The 18,318-nt window shown below is 33.4% G+C and overlaps 1 protein-coding gene and 1 pseudogene across 2 annotated transcripts in view; one reads left to right on the forward strand and one right to left on the reverse strand.

Annotated features, from left to right (window-relative positions):
• The window catches only part of LOC126703171 (uncharacterized), a 28,096-nt gene extending 18,176 nt beyond the window's left edge, over positions 1 to 9,920 (reverse strand). The window contains exons 1-2 of one of the 2 annotated variants that reach the window (XR_007647958.1): positions 9,787 to 9,920; positions 9,583 to 9,659 (exon numbers count right to left, since the gene is read on the reverse strand). Coding sequence is in view for 1 of the 2 variants with exons in the window: in XM_050402103.1 (XP_050258060.1) it covers positions 9,213 to 9,514 (302 nt within the window). In the remaining variant the exon portion in view is untranslated. The other variant, XM_050402103.1, reaches the window with a different exon arrangement.
• Positions 1 to 18,318, forward strand: part of LOC126704220 (uncharacterized protein At5g50100, chloroplastic-like) — a 105,898-nt pseudogene that overhangs the window by 74,738 nt on the left and 12,842 nt on the right.

The following is an 18,318-nucleotide window of genomic DNA, read 5'->3' on the forward strand; positions in this document are numbered from 1 at the left end:
AAAATAACTTCAAGAAATAAATTCAAATTTCAAGGTATAAAATCCAAACATCTCCCAAACTTTAGGGGTGTAGTTTACACTTCACCCTACTACTTTTATGAAAAATATAAAAAATTGTAAAAAATTATTTTTTAAAAAATATTTTCTAAAAATAGTAGATTTACAAATTTCTTAATACATCCATTAACATTTAGCATAGAAACAAGTGTGTAATATTCAACAAAAAAAAAGTTGATGCTTTTATTTTGGGTCATGTTAAGGGGGTAACTTAAGGCAATGTTTAATCATTTCAAGAAAATTTTGATATCATTTTTATTGAAAATATAAAAAGTTGTCAAAATAATTAATTGTTTTTTTTTTTTTATAAATCACATATTTAGTCTCTATTCTTTACATCATATTTCAATTTGGTCACTAATACTTTAGTGTCGTATCAATTTAGTATATGTTGTTATCTTTTTTATGAAAAAATGCTGACATGACAAATAGTCAAAATAAAAAATTAATTTATTGTCACATCAAGGAAAATTTTTATTTTGATCATTTGTCATGTTGGTAATTTTATCTAAGAGATAACAACAGTGACTAAATTGACTTGATACTGAAAAATTAAGAACCAAATTAACATAATTGAAAGGTTAGAAACGAAATTAAAATACGGTACAAAAAAGTATAAACCAAATACATCATTTTCCTTCCCTTTTTTTTTTTTTTTTTTTTTTCGCGGACAAAGTTTATAACTCTTTAAACCAATAACATCCGTTAACATTTCCAAGCACTTTCCGTGTGCGAAAACTTGTGCGCTTTGTTGTGTACCTACTATCCGGGATCGGTTTGACGGTTTGAAGCCCAAAACCCAGTGATTTCAAATGTCTCTTTTCTTCTATGCCTTCTCTCTCTCTCTCTCTCTCCAAATTTAAAAAAAAAAAAAAAAAAAAAAAAAAAAAAAACCTTAACCCTAACCAAAACTATTCCTATCATAGCATCTTTCTTACAAATTTGATTGTTAATTATTTTTACTTTTGTTTAATAATTGGATTTTCTTTTTGTATCAGTTTCAACTCAAATGTGGCTGTGAGCTTAAGGATCAGATCGAAAGCTTTAATTTTGAAAGCTTCTTATGGCCTATTGAATAGGTTTGGGTTCTAGGATTAATATTGCTTTCCTTGATTTTTTTTTTTTTTTTTTTTTTTTGATAATTCAAATGTGACTGTTACTTGAATGATTGGATTAATTTTTATTTGATAATTAAATTTTTTTGCCTTTTGTTTTCTACGAATTTCAGCGTAATTGCGGCTGTGAATTTAGTGATCAGATTGAAGGATTCAGTTCTGGAATCTCTTTATCACCTACTGAATAGGTTCATCTCTCTATTCCTTCATTTTTCTAATTTTCTAATTTGAATGTTACCTGGATCAATTTTTTTTAATAATTGATTTTTTTTTCCTTACAAGTTTCAGTTTAAATGCAGCTCTTTATCTCCTATTGAACAGATTTGTGTTCTAAAATAAATATGAATTGGGTTGCTCTTTTTATTTATTATTATTTAACAAAGTTATGGTCAATTTTGTATTCAAAGGCAAAAGTGTAATGAAATTATGAAACTATGCTTGAACTGAGTCCTTCATTGGCTACATCAAACTCCCAAGATGTGGGTTGGTTCTTTATCAAAGGAAGAATACACTCAGTTCCTAGCTCATCAAAAGCGAGTTGCTTCTTCATTTGCTTCCACTAGTGAATTAGGTAGTGCATCCCATTGTCTTCTATGTTCCATTTTTGATCCATGGGTCATTGGAGTCTAAGAAAGTAAAACATAAGATATATAAGATCTCCTTAATTTGTAGGGATTGTAGAAATTACAATTTTGCTTCTGAATTCAAAATTGACCGTAACTTAATAAATAAAAGCCCTAATAAAAAACTATTTTAACCCAAAGTACATAACTAGACCTTCAAAATCACATGACTTTTACTTCAATTTGACTTCAGGCATGGCCCCATAAAATAAATCTTAAATAGGAAATTTGAAAAGCAATGACATTTTAATCTTCCAAGACTGCATCAGATATGTTGGTTTGGAACTGCTGTGTTGCTTTTCTTATTGCTGGGTTGTTGTGAGGAGTGTGGGTGGTTGTCCTTGAGGGAATACTGATTGTTTGTGGACCGAGTGTTAGTCTTTCTTTTGGTTGCTATTTACTTTTAGTGTTGATCACAAAAGCCACACCTTATTCACTTGTTTACTTTCTTTGTCTTAATTGGGTGCTTATGGAAGAAATACAGCTCAATTTCTTATTCCCCTCTTACATGCCCTCTATTACTTTGATTTGTCTTAATGGGAGTTATTAAGCACAATGGCCCAAGCTTTTGAGGTTTGTGCTTTGGTAGGTAGAATTTTACTTATCTAAATGATGATCTGCCTCATACTATGGATCCTAAGTAGGCTGATTGGAGGGTTGAGGATGCACAAATTAGGAGTTTTTTGTGGAATAGCATGGAATCCAAAATAAGTTGTAGCCAAGTATTTTTGCCCACTACTAAACTTGTGCGGGAATGAGCCAAAGAGAAAAATTCTAGTGTCAATTCTAAACACTATAAATTTCCCATTTTTCTTCTTCTACACAACCCCAAGTTAATCCCCTAACTCTTACCTATATGAACACCCTTCTTTGTCAAGAACTTTTTTTTTTTTTTTTTTGGGTGTATATTGTATATTGCAGTAACTTGAAGCCATTTACTCACCAACGGATATGGTAATTACTCTGAATGGGCTATCAAGTAGGAGAATCCAAGAGGCTGATTCATTTCCATTTTTGTTACCCCCACACTCTTCACCTCATCCTTGCGCACGTATCTAGCCCAATATCTGAGACAATTCATGTTAGCCCATTAATCACCACAATTAAAAAGAATAAAATAATCTCTCTCCTTTTCAATGTGGGATTAAACAATTTTCACTAACTCCTCATCTTTCATATTTACTCCCACATCTTTACATTTATATTGTAACATTTATTCATTTTAATTATTTAATATTAAAATGCTCCAACAGTATAAAAATTAGCAGGAAGGAAAAAAAGGGGGGGGGGGGGGACTGAGGAAGAAGAGATTGGGTTTTATTTCTTTGGTCGGGTTTCTTGTTATGCTTGTTGGTTTAATGTTGTTGATGCTTAAGATTTTGACTAGAATTTTTTGCCCCTGATGATGAACTCCTGGTTTTTGTTTTGAATTGGGAAGGGGGGGGGGGGGTAGGGAGGGGTAGGATTCAATTTAATTTGGGTTTCAGTTGATGAATTTGTTGAAAATTGGCCAAGTTAGTGTATTTTATTTGATTGAATGGTGTTTGTGACAATTTTTTCTCAAGATTTAACATTTATTTGTATCTTACACAGTCCAATTATAAGTAACTTGTGCTTCTAATTTCCCCACCAAAGGAAATAAATTCAAATACTTCTAACCATATAAATAATGCAAAGAAGGGATTAAAAATCCATGAATTGCAAAGTAATGAATTCCAAATCCCTCGATTGATTTGAAATCCAAATCCATATTCCAAAATGCAACCTAAGGGTTGAGCTCCTCGAGACTTTAATGTTAGCAAGGCCTGGTTAAGTTATTATTTTATAATATATCCATCATGTCAGCCTTCACTAAACTTAGCCTAGAAAGCCCAAGCACTAGATTTGTATGTGTCTGTAAACTAGGAGGTTCATAACTTCTAATACAATTTACTTTGAATGACAAGAGTCTTGTATCTCAATGGCATTAACTGGTCTCCTTTATGAGGAGAATGGAGTTCAAATTTACCTCAATACATTTTCTGCAGTTTTCCATGGAAATCTCTACTTCAGATCTTACTTTTGCTTTCAAGATTCTTGGAACCAAGAATACTTATAGAAAAACCAGCAGAAACTTTCTTCAGAAAGCCTTTTATGACAGCGACGTTCTATAAAGTAATTATAGGACAATTTTTTTTTTTTTTTTTTTTTTTTTTTTTTTTTTTTCGGGTGAGTATTTTTCTCTTGAAATTCTCTCTTCAAAGAAATTTCAGCGAAATTTAAGCTAAGTCTCTCTTTTTCATCTTTGAAGTATAACCCTCTGTTTATAATAAGGCATGAGTTGTTAGAGGTTAATTGAAAATAAACCTTCTTTCCTAGCCAATTCTACTGTTTTTAAATAATCTTATTGTTTTTAATTAAGTAATTCTCTTATTCATTAGGACTATAGCTTCTGATCAACCAGCTGCTTGCAGTAGAGATCTACTTCATTTAGACTTGTTTCAAAAGACAAATTGTCAAAGATTATTTCTTGTAGTAAGGGTGAATAACGTAGTGGGCTTGAAGCAAAATTTTCCTCGGTAATTCACTTTTGTTGGACAAGAAAAGGTGATAATCAAGAAACCTTACTTTAGAATTGTTAAATTAGAGCTTTTGTTTATCATTTGAAGCCACTTTTTTCTTTGAACTTCCAATACTTGATCTGGTTTATTATAAAAAGATGAGTCTAGAGAAGTCTAGATGTTCATGGCATTCAGTATCTGTTTGTATATAAGATTTGACAATCTGATTGGTTCTCAAATTTCATATAAGAGTTTCTCAAAGAGGTATGTCTTGGTTTTATGCTCCAATTTTAGTGATTTCTCAGTTTTGCAATAAATATTAGCGCTAAAATTGACTTCATCATATACCGTTAATTGTATTTCTTTTTCTGGATGAATACCTCAATTGAGATTCTTCCTTCTTAACTCCTTTTCTTTTGTCCTATACCCCTGCTTGGTTGTTTGTAACCATTGGGACATGAACCCAAAAAAGGAAAAAAAAGTCTTGAATAAAGATTGAAAGTTGGTCTTTTTTGGGTACCTCATGTAACTGCTAATTTTGTATCTCCAAAGAACATTATAGATTTTTTTTTTTTTTGTTAGTTAAAGGAGAAGGAAATTTGAATCCTGGATATCTCCATTAGAAATATGAAGAGGTGTTAACCAATTGAATTACAAAGTTCTTAGCAAGAGCATTATGGTTGTATATTGGTCCTAGGCCTAAACTAATTATGGGGTCCTATAATATGTAGTTATATACTGAACAATTATACTACAATCTTTTATATTATAAAATATTAGTAGAATATTTAATTTTTGCGGTCTCTTTGATTTTGATAGATGTGAGACTTTACGAGGAAACTCTTGCTTCTAGAAATCCAACTAACTAAAATGCCTAGATACACATTTGTTTTCTAACATAAACATTTTCAAGTTTTTTTATTTTTTATTTTTTAGCTACTTTATTATTTGTGAGAAATGAATTGTAAAGGATGCAGCACATGTTAATTCTATTGCTATCTAAAGCATTTGTGATTCACCATTGGATCTTAAAGAGACCGGAGAGAACTTTGCTTGCAACTTTGCAGAGACTCCACCTTTTTTTTTTATGGGTGCCAAGACTCAATTATTCAAATCAAAGAGATCTCTGTGTTCAAGGAAACAACCATCCTCACATCTGACCAATTATTAGGATTTTTTACACTTAACTATGGTTTAGTTGTACTGTAACTTCATAAATGAATAACGTCACCACACTATTGGTAAAAAGCGCTTTGCCACGTCCTTTAAATTCTCCAAATACATCATTAATCACTCTTTTAATACAACTAGTCAATTCATTCAACATCTAATCATCATCTTCGTCTAGGCATCACTTGTCTTCTTTAATCAATTTATCTTTATATATATATATATATATATATACAAAATAGAAATTCTAATCTAACCTAATTTAAGTATATATGTATGTAATGCTTCTTTCTGGAGATTTAAACCCCGGCCCTTTCCCTCCACACCCTACAAATACTTATACTTATGAAGTAACAATTGCACTAAGGATGTGAGGTGGTTAATCAATTTATCTTTGAACATAACTTGTTTCTCCCCCTTCAAACCCCATCACTCTCTAGTACCACCAACCTATATTGAGTGGTTATGTTCTCTCCTAACATCATCTTACAACCTTTAAAACATCTACTATTAACTTTTCAAATAAGGATGAAATTTAGGAAAATTATTAAATACTTCAGGAGTACAATAAATGTGTACTCCCCCCTCTCACCTGAATTGTGAGTCTTATGATGAATTTAACTAGTAGGACTCACAATTATGTGAGAGGAGAAGTATACATTTATGGTACTTCGGGAGTATCCAATAATTACCTTGAAATTTATCTACTATCAATTAAATTAAATGTGGGAATCTCTCTTCTTAAACCAAGTGTTCATTAATGTCAAATCCTATGTCGTTGTAAAGTCTATAATAACATCTCTTAATTCATTTTTTACTCCTTAACCTTGGCCCCCATTAACTCTTTCAAAACTCCCACTATATTTATAACCATTCAGACCTTATTCAATAAAAATCATTTCCCTGTTTGGGACTGCTAAATCAATTCATTCATGATTCATGTCCTCTCAAAATTTGTGTAATTGATTCGCGTAACTTTAGTTTGAGGAGTGTTCGAGACCATGTCAATTGTCTCCTCTCCTAAAACAAGTGTCATTAACAACATTCCATCCCTATCCTCCCAACCTCAACCACTTTTTCTTTAAGACATTTATCTATAATTATCGGTATCCATTTCTATTTCTATATTTTTCTGTATACCATAATTTCCATATTGAATTTTCAATTTATCTAAAATTTTCACATATTCACATAATCTCCCGAAGGCATACATTAAAGGTATGTTTGGTAACTGTTTTTCCTCCTTATTTTCTATTTTCAAAAATAATTTTCTATTTTTGAAACTAAAAAACTTGTTTGGCAACTCAAAATGAATAGAAAACAAAAACTGTTCTCAAAACTCAATTTGTGAAAGAAACTAAAAACATGCAAAATGCTATTTTCAACTTCTAGTTTTTAAAAGATAAAGAAAACACACATTTGATTTAATGAATCTATCTCATTTAATGAGTTAGCATTAGAGTTCAAATCCTAATAACAACAAATTTTAGTATTTTTTTATTTTTTTTTTCAAAATTTTTTTTTTTTTTTTTAATTTCAACTAAGCAAACATGATTTTGATTTCAAAAATACAAGAAAATTGTTTTTTCTTTATATTCCCCAAAACAAGTTTTTTTAAAATGGAAAACAAAAACTGTTACCAAACATAACCCAAGTTTTTTGTCACACAATAAACCCAATAAGGGGTCTAGAGAATGTGAGGCTACTATGTGCTCAACTTAGACGTGTCTATCTTTCTATATAATTTATCAAATTATCTAACCGGTATATATATTAATCTACTTAATTTAAGACCAGCCATAATAAAATAAAATGAAATTTAACCATCAATCTAAAAAAATTATAATACCCAAAATCAAAATAATAAAGTGTTTAGTTGCAACTGCCTTTAGTCCAATCCACAATTTGCTTCAACATCTGAAAGTAGAAGATAAAGGAGCCGGTGTGAGAACTCAATAAGTAGAACCTATCAAAAATAACTCAATAAGTAGGACTTTTTTTTTTTAATATACAATAAGTAGGATGGGGCATGGGGATGAGCCATTCTAGTAAAATGTTACATTTTATACAAATCCAGTACTTCTTTCTATTAGGACGTCCTCTTTGCAACCTCCGACTGGCAAACTCCCTATTTGGAGCTACCAAAGGTGCATTGGGACTAGCTACAATATCATACTTCTATTCATGACATGCCTCTGGATATTAAAATCATTTCTCAAAGTGCTCACAGTACGTAGGTTTCAAAACTAATCAATTTCATATATTTTGTAAATCTTTCCAAAACATATGCTTTCCATCTCTTGATACTTTCGTATCATTGGAAGTAAACTACGGTGTACTGTGAAATTCAAATTACAAGAATAACTCCAATGACCTATTAATCGACTAATCCTATCCCAAGATAACAGGGAAGTCGTATCATCAAGTGGTTACTTATTGATTACAACAATCCTAATATAATTCAAATAACAGCAATCCTAATTGAGGCATTTTGTTCTCAGCAATTATCTTCTTCTAGTCATTATCTGCAGCTGCAACACTTAATCGAATGTGTCCATGGAACATAGCATAAACATGAGCATGTATCAACATAAGAAGAGCGAATAACAGAATCTTAAGGCTCAAAATGGTAGACAACTATGACAAGCAATGCATCAATTTGGTACATGACATGGAACAAGCCTTATTGGATCATTTTAGTGGAATCTTTTTTTGTAGCATATCAATTCTCTCTGTAGAACATATTACGAGTCAACTTCAAGCAATAGACATGCAGTTTCTTAGACAGTGATAAATAGCAGAAATACAGATCAAATTGGTGTTTTAAAGGACAATAATCTAGATAGATTTCAGACGTTATTTTATCAGCAATACTGGAGCACCACCATAAATGTGATGAGGATATACAGTCACAATGCAATGCTGGTGTTAGCAGAGAAAGGATCGAGAATTGGTAAGTGCTATAGTGGCAAGTGATCATTTTGACACTACATAGAGCAGTATCCAAAAGAACCATATCGAGGGCTACTGCTCGCATGCAAACACAGATATATAAAGCAATAGCCACTCTTGGGAATGCAACACAAAAAGGATATTGCAATCAGTTTTAACTCTTAGACCAGCTATGACTACTACACAGGAAAGGAATCACAAGCATTGTGATCCTATTTAGTAGCCACAAAGTTTGTAAACATCAGTTATAAGGGTCCATAAAGTAGCACCATGACTATATATGCATGTTTTTTGTTCTAAGCTAGGGCAACTGTGTTTCCTATTTGTAGTATTCTATTATGGCTGCCGTGGTTGGGTCAGATGCGCTGTCCTAATGTTCTGGCTTCTATCTGGTTTAAAAAGAATGGAAATCTAGCTTTCCCAATACCTTTTAACCTTTAATCTAGTTGCTGAAAATTTTAAAAATTGCATTGCAAATTTTATTATCTAAGCAGTTGGATGTGAGATCATTAGTAAAGTATAAAAACATATGTTGAAATTAATATAATTAACCTTACTTTGAACAAAGTGAAAATAATTCAAACTTCCTCAGGGAAAATTGCGTAAGTGAAAATTTTGCTTACTTTGTAGGCAGTTGACAATATCAGGCCACTTAACCCACAATTAATGCCGCCAGCTGCATCTCAATGTCTCCTTCCCTTGAAGAAATTGCATTAGAAGCTCCTGATTGGGATATCTGTAGGAGCCGCCCATACATCCAATAAAGTAATCCATAAATCTTGTTATACAAGATATGTACTGCCTTAAGTACCATATCAGCTGTGTCATAGAGACCCTGATAAATTCCTTGGTACCAATGACGCAGTACTCCAATGATCAGAATTGGACATAAATTAACCATTAATAACCAAACGGGAGAAACGATTAATGTGACAAGTAGCTCAACAGAAAGAATTCCAGAAACCAGACAAACGATCCTGAATATGAAAAGGTAGGCAGCATCTTGAGTGTGTAATTTTATCTCCAAATACGCAATGATATAGACAATTGTAGCCATTATGAAAAGCAAGATGATACCAAGATGTGTTTCAAGTGGAGAGATGTTCAAGGCTTGAAAGTGTATACCAATTATGGCACCCAGAATCGAATTGAGGAAGATAAGAAACACATGAAATGCCTCAAAGAAAACGACTGCTTCATCACTGGCATGTACACAAACAAAAAATCCATTAGCTTCAAAATCCAGTCAAACTTCTTTGGTTTCTCTTCTGAGGTTTACAATCAAATTTGAAAAGAGAAAAACGAAGGAATAGAGAGATAAAGCCAAACCTGTTCAACGTGTGACCAAGAGTTGCCCAAATTGAAACCCTCAAACGGATTGCTAAAAGCACAGCAGCAAAAATGCTGAAACTTGTAGAAAACAAAATGCAAAAAATCATTAATAAACAAAAAATGATCCAACCATCAAAGTAACAATCAAAATTGAAAAGTGTTAAATATTAGTAACGCGATGTGTTATATCATGTTGTGTATGCTAGAGTAGATGCGGAAGAGGAAGCATAGAGGAGAAACACTGAGAACACAAGGTTACGTGGTTCAGCCTTACAGCCTACATCCACGGAGGAATCCCTTAAGGGCTACATCTTTATTGTATGAGAGTGTAGTACAATAACTTCCTTTGTTACAATGAACCCTAACATGAGTATATATAGGCGACTAAACCCTAGACTACTAGTACAAGCAGGAATGGGCTTGGGCCTATTACATTGGGCTAATATGTCTAATATATATCTCTAACACCCTCCCTCAAACTCAAGGCGGAAGCTCGATGAAGGCTTGAGGTTGGATAAGCATGAGAAGATCACTTGGAGATGCCATAAATAATGCCTTTGAAGAAACCATAATGAAGAATATGCCAATTGTCCAATTTCGGAGATCAAATGAAGAAACGGAAGCCAAAATTGGAATCTACGCGAAAAACTGAGCAAGATAGGCCCTTTTGGAAATTTTGACTTTTGGTCAAAGTCAACTGGTCCAGGTCAAAGTCAACAGTCAAAGTGCTCATGGGTCAGATCCGGGTGGTCCGGGTCGGGTCGGTCCGGGTCAACGGTCAGCTAGGTGTCGTGGTTCTGACGAGACGACACTACTGACGTGGCTGATGACGTGTCGCTGACGTGGACTAGGGTTGACGTGTCTGATGACGTGTTATGCTGACATGGAGTGATGACGTCATCAGGTGACAGCAGCATCAGTTTCGGCGCGTGGCTGTTCATCGGCGCGTGTAAGCTCGGTTGATGCCCAGAATTTCAGGTTCTCTAGATCGATGGACGAGGAGGCCGTCATGGCGGCGCGTGTACCAAGAGCACGATCCGGAAGTCAGAATCTGTGGCGGCGCGTGGATATTTTCCGAAGACAACTGAGGCGCGTGGAGGCGCATGGCAGGGCTTCGGGTGACCGGATTTCTAGGTTTTCCTCACAGGAGGCCGAGAAGCACGCCTGTGGTGTCGGTTTCGACTGGCGAAGTCTTGATGTGCACAGATCTGAAAAGTTAAGTCACGGCTTTGCTTGAGTTTGTGGATCTTGGACACAGCAGTGAGCCATGGCGGCTGCGAGATGCCGTGGAGTCTAGATCCAGCCGACAAGCATATGACTTTTGATGGTGGTGTGCACGTGAGAATCTTCTTTACTTGCTAGAGATGTTTGTTTGATGCCAAGAACGGAGTTTGGCTCTGATACCATGTTAAATATTAGCAACGCGATGTGTTATATCATGTTGTGTATGCTAGAGTAGATGCGGAAGAGGAAGCATAGAGGAGAAACACTGAGAACACAAGGTTACGTGGTTCAGCCTTACGGCCTACATCCACGGAGGAATCTCTTAAGGGCTACATCTTTATTGTATGAGAGTGTAGTACAATAACTTCCTTTGTTACAATGAACCCTAACATGAGTATATATAGGCGACTAAACCCTAGACTACTAGTACAAGCAGGAATGGGCTTGGGCCTATTACATTGGGCTAATATGTCTAATATATATCTCTAACAAAAAGCAAAAGAATAGAGATATTAAATGATCGTTAACAATCCACTGCTAAATACAAATAGATCCAAGTAACAATCAATATTTAAACAAAGAAAGAGAGGCCTTGAAACTGGCGGATAAAAGGGCATAGGAATAGTCGTGGTTAGGGACCTCGGGTTAAGTTTTTTTTTATAGGAGAGAGAGAGAGAGAGAGCGCGCGAAGGCGAAGAAGAGGCGTCGTTCGAGCACTAATTTCTGAAATTCTTAACCTCTACGGCTGGACGCATGCCGTTGTTTGGATTTTGGGTTCTGAAATTCAAACCAGCAACGACAAACTTCCATTGCCGCTGCCATCGAAGCTTACAACGTTTTCTGTCCAAAGCTATTATTTTTACAAAATAGCAAATATGACGGTTGACAAGTACAATGACAGAGCTCTCCTAGTAGTAAGAATTGGTGTAATAGCTCCTTCAGCTCTAGGCGGCTGAAATTGATTGATGAAAAATAAAATAAAAAATTTCAATGTTCCTAATAAAAAAAATTAAAATAAATGTGATAAAAATATTATTTAATTGAAAAGACCGGTTAAATTCCTACCTAATTAAGGAAATATTAAGGATCTGTTTAATACGTGTATTTAAATAATAGTTTTTTAATTTTTTTGAAAATATATGTGAGTAAAAAAATATGTAAAAATGCATATAATATTATTTAAAAACTGAAAACATGTGTTTGAACTCGTGTACTAAACAAGACCTAAATTCCTACCTAATTAAGGAAACTTTAAGAATTAGAAATATATATATGTAAAACATTAAGTTTTAAAATTAAATTAATACGAAAAATAAAACTAGTATATTTTTCATGATAATTTGCTATAGGTGGGTTTGAGCTAAATTGAAACTCACTAATTTTTTAATATTCTTCAAATAACTTTTATATAGGAAGTATCAAAATAAAACTCAACATTATTTTGTATTATTAAATTTAACAAAAAATTTATTTTAATGCACAAAAAAGTAAAAGTTGATTTATTATCTTTTCATATATTAATAAAAAAAATTCAAAAGGCGAGGCAACCAAACCACTATTCTAAACATATTCAGAGACTGTTTGGATTTATTATTTTCCATCACCCATCACTCTATTTTCATTACTCATAACTCAAAACTAGTTTCACAACTGAAGGTGTGTTTGGATTTTTAGTTTTTATTTCCATCACTCAATTTTCTGATTTTTGAGTGATGAGTTAGCAAAACTGAAAACACATTTTTGGTGTTTTCAAATTATAGAAACTGAGTTTTCATGACATTTTGGTAAATAAGCACACACTACTGGGACCCACGGTTAGACCTTTTGCTCTCTCCAACAAACTGTCTTTTTTATTTTATTTTTTCTTTCACGCTGGATCTGGGACAAACACCTTTCTCTATTCTCTTCTTCTTTTTCATCATCTTCTTTTTTTTCTTTTTTTCTTTTTCTTCTTTTCTTTCCTTTTGACATTGGGTTTTTGGGTTTGGTTTTTTTTTCTTTCACGTTGGGTCTAGGACGAACACCTTTCTCTATTCTCTTCTTCTTCTCTTTTTTTTTTTTTTTTTTTTTTTTTTTCCTTTCATGTTGGGTCTGGGCTTGGTTTCTCTATTTTCTTCTTCTTCTTCTTCTTCTTCTTTTCTTTCCTTTTCACATTAGGTTTTTGGGTTTGGTTTCTTTTTTCTTTTCTTTTTTTTTCCCATTCCTTTTCATTGGGTTTCTGGGCTTGGGTTTTTTTTTTTTTTTTTTTCTTCTTCTTCTTCTTTTTCTTTCTTTCTTTCTTTCTTCACTTCTCACAATCTTTTCTCTTCTCTTTTTTCCCTCTTTTAGTTCTTTCTAAGCTTTATAGTGTAATTTGTTGTGTTGTTGAAGGTGTTGGTGGTGTGAATGGTCAAATCTGCTATGGTGGATTGGTTTGATGTTTTGTGGTTTGCACGACGATGGTTTTTTTCAGTTGGGTGCTGGGTTCAGTGAATGGATGAAGAGGGAAGCGATAAATGGTGCTTGAGAGCAATTTGGGTTTGGTGAGTTTGGGTATTGGGGGTTGAAGGAAAATAAAATAAAGAAGCTCTAGGTTCGATGGATTTGGGTATTGGGGGTTAAAGGAAATAATAATAATAATAATAATAATAATAATAATAATAATAAAAATAAGAAGTAAAAGTTGCACCAAGTTAGTCCATGAGTCCCACAAAAAGTAAAATTTTTTGAGTTATCAAAATTGGAAACAAATGTCAAATATGCCACCTTAGGAAGTTGTGGTATTTTCAGTAATAAGTGATGAGTTATAGAGTGATGATATTTGAGTGATAAGTAGGCATTTTTTGAAATCCAAAGAGCCCCTCAACATCCAATAATTAACATATAATAATTAAGATAATATATATATATATATATATATATAGTGAAAACAGTGTATATATATGATGAAGAAGAAAATGAAATCAGTTGACTAACCTTTCACGATCAACCTCAGGATCGACAATGGTCTGCGACTCCAACTCTGTGCTCCCAGCCATTCTTTGGATTGTGATCATGATTGATAGGCGGGTAAAGTTTTTGCTAATGCTACAGACTGAGTAATATTTTCTTATGGTAGAGACTCAGGCTCAAGTTTTTCTTTTACAATGGGGCAGCTCTAATATTTACTAGCTTCGGTGTTATTTTGATGATGGTGCAGCTCTAATATTTTAATTGGTGTTTACTGTATGTTGATTGTATGGTCTATAATATTTTACTGTTATATTTGCTCTCACTCAAATGTCATATATTCTAATATTTGAGTACCAGGTTGACTAAGATATGATAATCATGGTTTTAAAAATTGGATTGGGTTTGCCTTCAGTTCCTAGTTTTAGGCATTTTTTTGGGACTGGATTGGTGGCTGGCTCCACGTTCAACCGATCGAACTGGCCAATTTGGTCCAGTTTTTAAAATCTTGATGATAATCGATTTTACCATTTTCCTTTTCCTTTTTTTTCTCCCATGTCTCTGCACATAGATCACTCTTTATAAGCACATTTCCATGTGCTTCCCTAGATGATTTGGGACTCCAAAATTACTTCTCCCTATGGTCCTTCACACAATGTGCTAGGAACCTAGTGGTTTCTAATGAAGGCGAATAGGAATTGTAAGAGAATTGATTTAATTTGAGGTAGTCACCCTCCATAGAGAAAAAAAGAGATTAAGAGAGAGACACACACTAATGCACTAAGCAATTGGTTTATTCTTATCTAATGTTAAATTACAATTATATATTTATAGGAGACTAACTCTAATCTCATTGGCCTACATGGCTTAACATAATTGGCTAGTTAATTCAACATGTGCTCTATGAATTAAGCTATGTGTTAAATGAGTTATATGTGCTCAAGTCCTAACTAACTCATCCTAATTTCAACTAACTAACTAACTAAAGGGATTACAACAACTATAAGGAGATTACAAGACATATGACATATTTGGGATTCTTATCATTTCCCACCCCTTCAAAACACCTTGCCCACAAGGTGTTGTTGTGGTTGTCACCTTCATCAAAGGAAATCTTCCAATGGACCAATACTTTAGTGATATTTTGATCACCATATACTTGCACTTTTCTTTGACTAGCGGTCCTATGTATATGAAGGTTCCTTCTTCATAGATCTTCAACCTTTGCTCAAACTCTTTAGCCTTTAATGGTTCTTCAATCTTCAAGGTTTCATTGATTCTTTGGACCTTAGAATATTCTTGGATGCTCAAGACTTCATTTGGTTCTAGAACCATTAGAATTGTTAGTGCTTGCATCTTTGATTCTTGGATCACTAACACTTGGATTGTTGATTCTTGAATCGTGGACTCTTGAGTGGGAGCCTCCATTGGTGTCTTAATAATTGGTTCTTGGTCTTTCGACATGAAATTCGCAGGCTCTTGCATCTTACATTCTTGGGTGGTAGTCTCCATTGATGCATCAAGGATTGGTGCTCGAAACCGATCTTGTAGGGCACATATGAAATGCACCCTATTTGTGCACAAACCTAATGCCTCCAAATCTTGGAACCATTCTCATCTTTCTCCTTCCATGTAACAAGAGGCAATGGAGACCATGCGATGTAATGGTGTGTTATCTACAACAAAGAATTCATAGAGCTCAACAAGCCACCAAAAAAGATCTCCACCTTTGAAATAAAACTTCATGAAAGCTTGATGAATTGCAATGGATTTAGTCATCTCAAGATCAACGATTCTAATACCACTTGTTAGGAACCCAGTGGTTTCTAATGGGGATGAATAAGAATTGTAAGGGAATTAACTTAATTCGAAGTAGTCACCATCCATAGAGAAAAAGAGAGATTAAGAGATAGAGATGCACTTATGCACTAAGCAATTGATTTGTTCTTCAATGATATCTAATGTTGAATTACAATTATGTATTTATAGAAAACTAGCTCTAGCCACATTGGCTCACTTGGCTCAAGATAATTGGTTAGTTAATTCAACATTTGTTCTATGAACTAAGTCATGTACTGAATGAGCTACATGTGCTCAAGTCTTAACTAACTCATCATAATCTCAACTAACTAACTAACTAACTAACTAAAGGGATTACAACAACTATGAGAAGATTACAAGGCATATGACATAATTTGGGGTTCCTATCACAATACTTTATTAATAATGTTAACAATTGCTTGATGTTAAATGGATTGTTTGATTTTGTTTTAATTTTGCACAATTCCTAATCTAGATTTGGGAAAGGAAAGGGAATAAAATGTTTTATATATATATATATATATATATATTATATATCTTCAAAAGTGTGAGGATATGATACTATTGTCATTTTTCTAAAGGCTTTGGTCATTTCTCAATAAATGATAAAGATAGTTTTGAAGACTTTTGAAATAAGCTCATAAATGAGCTTTGACAAATGTGCGTGCATTGTGCTGGAATCCAAGGGGTGTCACTGTCACATGCAGTCAACATATGGAATATAGAATAAAAAGTTTACAACAGTCTTCTCTGAAATCAATAGTCTTTTGCAAAAGATCAAGAACATCATTCTTGGTCCCACCTGTTGTGAGGGAGATGGCATATATGCCGAATACAAGATATAATTTTTTAACAAAGCGGGTCCTATTATAGGCACATAGGCATTGATTTTCACTAAATCTCATTATCTGCCAGACTACCACCTTTGCAATGATTAAGCAGTTTGTTAATTAGTAATTGTCAATGATGTGGGACGCATTTGGAATTCCTTAGATACACAATCTGTGGCTAAAATGTCACAATTGCATTGTTTACCAAAATATAAATCAATTTACTACTGTTTCGGAAGTATGTAAAGATTTACCACTTTTTGGGTACTCGATTTCATAGAACATGAGTTTTATGGAAAAAATTTGAAAATTTTTTATGGTACTTGAGTTCCATGAACTTGAGTTCTATCAAAAAAATTTTAGCAATTTTGAAGGTAATTTTTTCAAAGAACTCAAGTTTATGAAACTCGAGTTACAAGGCAAACTCAAGTTTCACAAACTCGAGTTTTAAAAAGGTAGTAGATCCCTACATATTTCCATAACAGTAGTAGATTAATATATATTATGATAAACAGTAGTTTTTAACTATTTTAACCCACAATCTGTTTTTGAAGAAGATGGTTAAATAACTCTCCTGATAAAGACTTTACTTTACCCACTGCTTTCTTCATTTGACATTCATTTCAATCAAGAAAAAAAAGAATATTTCACGCATTTATAAGACTACGTGAAAAGTTATTCTTGGTGGGCTTATACCATTGGCAAATATGACCTGTAAAAGTTGCTTTGTTCCTAATTACCATTCTCGTACACATAGGGTTGTACATAATGTTCCCTTGTCCTTTGTCGGTAATTGCTTTAAATATAACTATACGCACTTAACAGATTGCAACAATAACCAATGTCATATATGGTGTTTGGTTAAATGTCATCTTTAAATCACTGGTAAATTCATATCGTATAAACATTTTTGTATTATAACTCCTTTAAAGTTCTCACTCAAGCAATCCTTCCTTCTTTGCTTCAGTGACCAAAAAGTCACGCCATAGCTGAAATTTTTTCCCCTGGATATTACATATTAGTATTGAGTTTTGATCCACACACCCAATTCAGTGACTTTTAATTGTTGTAATAAAGAATTATTTCTTTTGATAATCGTTATTTTGTCCCTTAACAGAAAACCCTATCATTTGGATTTAGTTGCAACATGAAAAATTAAATCTGCGCTTTTTGAACATCTATTTATGCTCATTTATTCAGAATCAAACTTCTACCCACAACATACTTCATAGGAAGCTCATGAGACTTGCTTCGAAAACTAATTAACCACGTTGATGACTAATATGATTCTGCTCTACTAAGGTATATGGTGCTGATACATGTTAGGCATTCTGATTTCATTGCAGGATGAAGTATGTAATGACAGAATTCTTGTAAGATGTCAACTTGTTTGATAATTGCCAGATGTTAGAGCTTTCCATGCTTGCTCTTCATTTGCTTCCATGTATGAATTTAAAAAATGAGTTGTATCTGAGATCAGAGCCAGAACTTGTAAAAAGATGAAGAGGTGTGGCAGTTCACATATGACAAATTATTAGGGTTTATTTTCACTTCCCTTTAGTAAGGTCTGCTATTTCAAAACTGAATAATAATGTCCTTTCTTAACTAGTAATAAGCACTTTGTCAAAATCCATTAGGATTTTCTTCAAATTTAATAGAAAATTCAAATTCCTATTAGACATGTTTCTCAAGAAATTTTGGGAAGGAAGGAGTAACAGTAACAGTG

This window comes from Quercus robur, chromosome 10 (assembly GCF_932294415.1).
Source record: "Quercus robur chromosome 10, dhQueRobu3.1, whole genome shotgun sequence".
In the NCBI taxonomy this organism is placed as follows: domain Eukaryota; kingdom Viridiplantae; phylum Streptophyta; class Magnoliopsida; order Fagales; family Fagaceae; genus Quercus; species Quercus robur.